This window comes from Otolemur garnettii, unplaced genomic scaffold (assembly GCF_000181295.1).
Source record: "Otolemur garnettii isolate 467f Iridium unplaced genomic scaffold, OtoGar3 scaffold00002, whole genome shotgun sequence".
NCBI lineage: Eukaryota > Metazoa > Chordata > Mammalia > Primates > Galagidae > Otolemur > Otolemur garnettii.
In genome coordinates this window covers 27,038,552-27,047,714 of record NW_003852397.1, presented here as the reverse complement: position 1 = coordinate 27,047,714, position 9,163 = coordinate 27,038,552, and the positions used below count along the sequence as shown (strand labels likewise).

General features: G+C 37.2%; 1 protein-coding gene across 1 annotated transcript in view; it reads right to left on the bottom strand.

The window, feature by feature from the left end:
- Positions 1-4,183: 4,183 nt before the first annotated feature.
- The window catches only part of ASB14 (ankyrin repeat and SOCS box containing 14), a 17,038-nt gene continuing 12,058 nt past the window's right edge, over positions 4,184-9,163 (bottom strand). The window contains exons 7-10 of the mRNA XM_003781688.1: positions 8,367-8,538; positions 6,953-7,496; positions 5,063-5,216; positions 4,184-4,362 (exon numbers count right to left, since the gene is read on the bottom strand). Of these exons, the coding sequence (XP_003781736.1) occupies positions 4,184-4,362; positions 5,063-5,216; positions 6,953-7,496; positions 8,367-8,538 (1,049 nt within the window). The remainder of the gene's footprint in view (positions 4,363-5,062; positions 5,217-6,952; positions 7,497-8,366; positions 8,539-9,163) is intronic.

The window sequence follows — 9,163 nt, the reverse complement described above, 5'->3', positions numbered from 1 at the left end:
GTGGTCCCAGCTACTTGGGAGGCGGAGGCAGGAGACTCGCTTGAGCCCAGGAGTTGGAGGTTGCTGTGAGCTTTGACACCACAGCACTCTACCAAGGTTGACAAAGTGAGACTCTGTCTCAAAATAAATAAAAAAATAAAAAATAAAATGAAATCTGAATCATAATATACATGTACATGCTGAAAGACCCTAAGAGCAAAACCTTCCAACCTCCTAGAATTCAGAATGTATTTTAAATATTTAAACACACTAATTGTAGCAAGTAAGCTGTTAATTTTATTTTTAGCAGTTTGGTTTATTCATCCATGAAATTTTGTTCTACATTAATTAATGCATAAAGATTTGAAACTGGAACCATATACTTTTTAACCAATCTCTTGTGGCTATACTCATTAAGTAATTTACTTCAGTTAATATGAGAACTGGGGATTAAGTTATAACTAATGTGCAAAATTGCTTTGTATATTTGGTGATTTTGTAATGTAAGTGAATTGGTTAATTCTTATTTCACTGATACTATTAATCACACAATGTACAATTAAAAATCATGCAACATTTTGTTTTAGAATTGAATTTGAAGAACTCAAGTTTTATGTGATCATGGTATACATGTGGGGTGAACTTATTTTTTCATTTTGTCAAAGTAAGTATTTTCTGACAAGACTTCAGGAAATATGTTGTTAGAAGATTTTTTAATGTATAATAAAGTCCATAATTTTTGTACAGTCTTTTTGTATGAAATATTTGAAATATACTCTGAGTTGTATTTCTCCAAGTAATTTCAGATGATTGCAAAACAATTGGACTTTTTCTTAATCTGCTAAATTATATGTCTAATCCCATTACAATTCTACAACAGCAAAAAGAAAAAAAATTATCTCTTATTTGGAAAAGTTCGTTACAGAAGCAAATGAAATTCATCGCTGGTGACTTTTTTTTTTCTTTTAGCAAAGGAGAGAGACTTCAGTAATTACCCTAGATATGTTACAGAGATGTATGCTTGCTACAATCTGGTCCTACTCTAAGAAATTTCTCTAATTTAAAGGGGCAAGTTGGTGTGTATACCAGTTTAAGTAGCTTGGATCTGTAGTTTTAATATGTACTATTACATATTCATCCTGTTTGTTCTTTATAGTTTCTTTTTTTTTTTTTTTTTTTTTTTGAGACAGAGCCTCAAGCTATCCCCCTGGGTAGAGTGCTGTGGCATCCCAGCTCACAGCAACCTCCAACTCCTGGGCTCAAGCGAGTCTCCTGCCTCCACCTCCCAAGTAGCTGGGACCACAGGCACCCGCCACAACGCCTGGCCATTTTTTGGTTGCAGCCGTCATTGTTGTTTGGCGGGTCCGGGCTGGGGATTCAAACCTGCCACCTTAGGTGTACGTGGCTGGCGCCTTAGCCAGTTGAGCTATAGGCGCCAAGCCTGCTCTTTATAGTTTCTTAGAACACTTAGTTATTTTCTTCCCTGGGGAGTTTGTATTCAAATTTGTTTTAAATTTTATAGAAGTGTATATATACTTTTAGAAGATCCAGGGAGTAGATGAAATTAACTTTAGAATTATGTAATTTATCTGATATAAGGGCACATATATCTTAAGTATATTTATATATTCACTTACATATATTCTGTATATATTCTACTCACTTATAAGCACATACTAAAATTTGATTGAAAAAAATAAAAGCTATTCATGTCACCTAATTTTACACATTTTTAAATGTAAACTGTAAAAATAATTTTAAGTATGGGCCTACTGAAGTAGTCCTATACAGCCATGAATCCCTATGTCAGAAGGAAATCATATAGGATCAGTTCCCTAAAATGGACTATTTAATACTAAAAAAAAAAGTTCACCAAGACGAGACATGCAATATCAAAGCTAAAGCTGTGTGGGCTGTGGTGAAATGGACTGTAACTATACTGTCCTACCTCTCTGTTGTCCCTGCTAATGTGCTGTCCAAATGCCACCACAGGTGGGGCTAAATGAATAGTTCAGTTTCTTTTCTCTCTTTCCACATATAGAAACCTTTACTTACATGAAGCATAGAATATATAGAAATAAAAGTTTAATATCTTATAACTGCTATCAGTGAGCACCTCCACGTCGAGTACCAGGTTAGGTTCAGTGCAGAAAACTATAAGCCATCATCCATTTCAAAACACTTTTAATTCTCATTCTATTGATCACATTAATCAATAAATGGTGAGCCATAGCCAGGGTTTTGTGGAAAGAAGGGACATGTTTCCTATTAATGAAATTTTATGGGAAGGTTCTATTTCAGTTAACTGAATTCCCCTACCTATGTACTTGATTGTGTAAGGAAACAGTATCAGACACTAAGTTGGCATTGGGACTTTTGTATAAGAGCAGCTAACTTCTAGGTTATATACTGGGGTCAGAATATATTCAGTTCAATTACTAAGATGTACAGTAGTTCTCCTTTATCCATGGTTTTGCTTCGGCAGTTCCAGTTACCCATGGTTAACCATGGTCTGAAAATATAAAATGGAAATTTCAGAAATAATTCATAAATTTTAAATTGCATGCTGCTCTGAGTAGCATGATGAAATTTCTCACCATCCCGCCTCATCCCATGTAGTGAATCATTCCTTTGTCCAGCATATCTACACCATACAGTATGTATGTACAGTTATGTGTCATGTAACAACAGGCTTAAAGATGGGGATATATTTTGAGAAATGTGGTATTAGGTAATTTCTTCATTGTGGGAACATCATAGAGTTCCCACAAATCCAGATAGTACAGCTTACTATACACTTAGGCTATATGGTATACCTATTATTTCTAGGCTACAAACCTGTCCAGTATGTAACTCCTGAAAACTGTAGGCAGTTGAAATTAGTAAATATTTCTATATCTAAACATAAAAAAGGAACAGTGAAAATATGGTATAATCTTATGGGACCACCATTGCATATGCACTTGACCAAAACATCGTTATGTGATGCATGGCTATGTAGGAAAAAACATAATATGTGTAGGGATATAGAGTTCTGTACTATATACAATTTCAGGCTTCTACTGGGGCTCTTGGAAAGATTCTCCTAAAGACAAGGGGAGACTACTGTATTATATATGTAGTTTTCTATAAAAAGTTACTGTTAAGAATTATCTTGAATTTACAGAGGTGGCATCTATTATTTTGAACACATAGAAGTGTACACAGAATAGAACTGGTGTATTTAACTTAATCGAAAGTTTCACTATTTAGGTTTTATTTTTTTTAAAACTATCTTTTAGGGTGGCACCTGTAGCTCAAGTGGCTAAGGCACCAGCCACATACACCAGAGCTGGTGGGTTCAAATCCAGCCCAGGCCTGCCAAACAATGACAGCTACAACCAAAAAATAGCTGGGCGTTGTGGCGGGTGCCTGTAGTCCCAGCTACTCAGGAGGCTGAGGCAAGAGAATTGCTTAAGCCCAGGAGTTGGAGGTTGCTGTGCGCTGTGATGCCATAGAACTCTACCCAGGGCAATAGCTTGAGGCTCTGTTTCAAAAAATAAAATTAAAACTACCTTTTAGAATGGTAGCCATTATATGTTCAGGCTATATTCAGAGTAACTTTTCTTTTTTGTTGTTTTTAAGAGACAGGGTCTCCAGGCTAGATTGCAATGGCTGTTCATAAATGCCATCATAGCACAATGCAGCCTTGAACTCCTGTGAGCCTCCACTTTAGCCTCCACAGTAGCTATGACTATAGGTACATGCCACCATACCCAGCTCAGAGCAACTTTATTTTATTTATTTATTTATTGAGACAAAGTCTCACTCTGTTGCCCTGGGTAGAGTGTTGTCGCATCCTCATAGCTCACAGCAACCTCAGTAATCCTCATGCCTCAACTTCCCAAGTAACTGGGCCTATAGGTGCCCACCACAATGCCAGGCTAATTTTTCTCTTTTCAGTAGAGATGGAGTCTCACTCTTGCTCCAGATAGTCTGGAATTCTTGAGCTCCAGCAATCTGCCTATGTTGTCCTCCCAGATTGTTAGGATTACAGGTGTAAGCCACTGTGCCAGGCCTCAGTGCAACTCAGAGCAACTTTTTAAAGAATGTGCGCTGCATTGAGATTTTAGTTGCTAGAGAAAGCAAAAACTATAAATCTTACAAGCTTAGAATTAAAAAAAAAATACAGCTTCAGAATTATACCTTTTCCTTAATGGTTTCATTACCACGTCCCTGTCAAACTTCCTTGTCCATAAAGGTCATATTCTTTGTAAAGGATATATGCTTTTAGAAGATTGGGTAATGGAAGAAAGGACATGAAGACAGGGCAGCGCAAATGTAACCGTCCCATACACTTCCGGATCTTTAGTCGGCACAAATGTTTTAAGGAGCGAGGGTTTGCTAAAACAAAAGAATAGGCACATCATCCAAAAGGAAAAAAAAATTGCTTTAGTTTTTAGTGATCTTAGGATTTAGTTAGTAATTTGATACATTGCATTTGTCATGACTAAATGAGAAAGTCCCACAGTTTCAGAGCCATGTTAAGTTAGAGCCCAAAGACTGGATCAGCTGTAGGTATGGCCTCTGAGACCTAAAGTCCTTTAATCTGCATGTATTTGACCCCCAACCCCACCCTGTTCCTCAGGGGCAGACTGAAAACTGAAGATCACCCAGGGGGAAGTGAGTTGACATAAATTCTTAATTTGACTTAAGTGCTGCTTTGAAAGAATTTAATTTGAAGAGGGACCGTTTGATAACCTCTGAAGATACTTAGTTCTTTGTTTTTTCTCATCCCTGTTTTTTATTGCCAGTTCATAGCTTTAAATTCCTATGTCTGTAGTGTTCCTTCATAACCATGGTTTAGTGGATAGAGATTAAAGTATTACCTACCTATATAATAACTAATTACCTAACAGATTTTCTTGGGAAAAAGTAATAAGTACAGATTAAGTGTAGTTAGTAAGATTTTTAAGATAGGAATAGTATATATATATAGGCTTCTTTAGGTCAAGTTTTTAACTATAAGAGAAGAGTATTCTTTAAAAAAAATGAGAAAATAATTAGTATTTTGGTGAAAGTCTTCTACAAGAAATAGACTCACTTAAGATGAGATGTATTTCTGACCACAGCCCCTGTTTTTGGAGCACAGCTTTCAACTTTGAACAGATCCGAACTTGATCAACATAATCAAGCATCACTCGAACAACATTTCCAGAGAGATGTTGCAGCCATGACAAAGTTATTACTTCACAGAACTGAGGGGCAAAAAAAATCAGAACTATGAAAGTGAATGAAAACCATGAAGTATTTATGGTTAAACACAGTAATCAAAAGTCAGCAAACAAGATTTCAAATTCTTCATTTATAAACTAAGGTCTTGAGCAAGAAAATCTACCTCTTAGCCTTAGCTCAAACATTTGGAAAAATACTTAAACTGTGATGTCTTCAGAACTATGTAAGATGGAATAAGGGTGTGGCAGAGACCGTTACATACTAGTTGTTAACCACTTTGGTTGGTCACGTGGCTGTGTGAGAGAAAGATGACCTTTCCAGCTTCACTTGCAGCTTTGTGTGAAGCTAAAGTTTTAGCCAATGAGATGTAAGTGGAAGTGTGAGCAACTCCCAGAATACCCTTAAAGAAGAATAAAGGGTATCCTGCCTCCTGCCTCCTGCCTCCTTTCCTGCTGGCTGGAGTATAGATGTGAGTTTCTTATGTGAATCATGAAGCTGTCCAATTAGAAGACTATTTACTTTTGGCCTTTATTTATATGAGATGGGAATGAGCCATCTCATTAAACCCTTATTTGGGGGGTTTCTGTCATTTGTAACTGAATCCTACCTTGACACATGAAGGATAGGACAGTTTCTACCTATAAGAATATGCTCTTAGATGAGAAATAAAGTAAAACTGTACGAACAGTTAAGAAATGATGCAGGATGATATACACCCAATGCCAAATTAATGATGTGGAAAGTAAGTTCTCTATTAATCACCTAAAAATAAGCCATACAATATTAAAATGTTTTGGCTTTCACTTTTCACAGTTGGTTGAAAGTACTTCTCCAATTCACTATTTCATTTCTATTTTCAAAATTTTACAATATGAATTTGAGTGTTTGTAAAGGATCTATTACGTACTAAGCATAGATCTGTAAGCTAAGGAAAGGGACAAACAAAAACTCATATTCTTACTCATGTATTTGTGGGAGAGACACAATCAGTAAAACATTAAAATGATAATTTTAGAAAGTTATAAATACTGTAAAAGAAATGAATAGCATGATAAGAGAATGATTGGGGAAAGGGAGCTACTTCAGACAAGGTGGATGGGGAAGAGCCTCCTGGGGGAGGTGACACTTAAAAGAAGACCTGAAATGTGGCAGCCATTTGAAAAGATGGGGGAAAACTCAAGTAGGGGATAACAGAAGAGACTGATTAGTTAAGGAAAATTAGGAGATTATGGTGGGATAAAAGCTAAGCAAGAAAAGTGTATCCAAAAAGGGAGGGGTGGTCAACTGTATTGATTGTGATTTTTTCATTGGAAAGGTGACCAAAGGAAACCATTCAATCAATCAAATGTTAGAGCTAAAAGAGATAGCAAAACCTAGGGGTACATGACTGGGAACCCAGAAGCATTTTAGGTGGATAACTCATTTGAAGGAGAAGCCTAACTGGTATTTAAGACTTCATTTATTCTTCAAAAACTCGCTCATATGTTGCTTCATTTATGAAACTTCCTACAGTGCTAGGTAGAGTTAAAGTAATTTTTCCTCTGAACGATCTGTATCTTTTCTATCTTTCTACTATTGTGTTTATCATATAATATCGTATATGATATACATATATTAAATATAATTATTTTTATCATACATTTATTAGAATCTTTATAACCATGAGTTTCTGGAGAGAGTGCAGGGAGTCTATTTATTGCTATAGTTTCAGGGCCACAGATAGTGACTGTAAGCAATGCAGCCAGTACTGTAGGCTTACCTTAGTATCTTTGATAACTGTAGATGTCCAGCCTTCAAAAGTATAGGAAGGATGAACTTTGTCCCCATGAGGACAGTCAAAACATCGCTCTGTGTCATACCCATAATTCAACAGCATCCTGAGCATGACTTCATCTTTGAGTGTGTATTGCAGTGCTGATGGGAAATGTAAGGGATTAACTCTGCAGAAGTAATTGACATTGGCCCCATGTCTTAGCAGCAGACTTATCAGCTCATAGTTGCCCATCCTGAGGGCTATCTGGAGGCAGTTAACTGGGTCTTGATTGGGCAGAGCTCCAGCACGCAGCAGCAGCTTAACTGAAGCAAGGTCACCATTTGATACAGCAAAATACAAAGCTGACTTCCTTTGGTCATCATAGTGTTTGCGAATTCGCTGATCTAGCATGAAATTCACATCAAACCCAGCCTGGATGAGAAGTTCCAGGCATTGAGGGTGTGCCCCTGCTGCTGCGCAGTGGACTGGACTGATCCCACTCTGCTTAATGGCCACAGGATCCGTAACTGGAATCAGTATCTTTAGGGCTCTGAAAAAGAATTTCAAAGTGTGTTTCAAAATAGTTTTTAAGATGCAACATTAATCTGTTTATGACTGCTTTATATTAACCCCAATAAAACAGCATAATTCTTTCATCCAAAAGCTCAGATACCAAGCAAAATCAAAGGAAATTACTGTCTAGGTTAAAACTCTCAGAATTATCCCTGTCATTTGAGACCAGAAGCTTCGCATGCTGCCTAAGGACCTAACAATAGAAGTTTTATGTCTCTTCAGTGGCCATAGAGCAGTGGTTCTCAACCTTCCTAATGCTGCAATGTATTTTCATTGTTAAAAAGGAGTCAAGACTTGGGCGATGCCTGTTGCTCAAAAGGGTAGGGCGCCGGCTCTATATGCCAGAGGTTCAAACCCAGCCCTGGCCTCCCCCCAAAAAGGAGTCATGACTCACAGTTTGAGAACCGCCATAGTGGATGCTAGGCTTTAGCACTTTCTAGCTGGTCAAGACTTTCTTATCTTTGGGCAGGCACAGTGGTTCATGCCTGTAATCCTAGCACTCTGATGGATTGCTTGAGCTCAGAAGTTCAAGACCAGCCTGAGCAAGAGCAAGACCCTGTCTCTACTGAAAACTAGCTGGATGTCATGGTGGGTGTCTGTAGTCCCAGCTACTCAGGAGGCTGAGGCAATAGGATTGCTTGAGCCCAGGTCTTTGAGGTTGCTGTGAAACATGACACCATGGCATTCTACCAAGGGCAACAGATGAGACTCTATCCAAAAAAAAAAAAGACTCTTATCTTTAAAGGGGGCATTTAGGTTGTAACATCAGAGAAAAAATAGATAAATTTCCTAGAGGTGGCTCAAAATAAAAGGTAGCTATTACTGTTAATAATGTAATTGAACTTACAATAAGTGGCCTCTGTCAGCTGCCACATGAATGGGCAGGTGGCCTGAATTCTTAGGAATGTTGGCATCAGCTCCGTACCCTATCAAGAGGATCACAGAGTCTGGATTTCCTCCGCTAGCAGCTTCAAGTAAGATGGAAGAAGAATCAGAGGCTTGACCATGAGCATTAGCTCCTAAGAGGATAAAGAGTCATGTTATGCAAAAATTCTTTCCACTGTATTGGTTAAGCAATTAAAAAAATATATCACTACCACCAAAAAGCAGTTAGTCAGCACTTACTCTAGCAAAGCACCAAGAATCAAAGAAATAAAATATGACCCCTTGCTCTTAAGAAGCTTACAGACTAGATGGGAGGGGAAAAAATGGCACCAACCAGTTTCTAAATTATAAGTAGGTTCGCTTTCAGAGTAATTTTATAAATTACTGGTTTAGAATTTGAAAATTCCAGAAGAAATACTTTTATAAAAGGTAGTTTTATTTCTAGACCAGCCTACCAAAGCCCACTTTGCACATTCTATACCACTATGCCATCTAATAATTTTGCTTTTAGTTTAAAAGGGCAATTTGTTCTAACTTGTTCTTAGAGGACTATTCATAGTAAGAGACGCTGTAATTATTTTTAATTGAAGTTAGGGACTGCTGATAGCTAAAAAGATCTGTAGTACAGGTTGAGTATCCCTTATTCAAAATGTTTGGGACCAGAAGTGTTTCAGATTTTGGAATATTTGTATTATATTTACTGGTTGAACATCCCTAATCTAGAAATCTGAAATGTTTCTTTCTTTTTTTTTTTTTTTT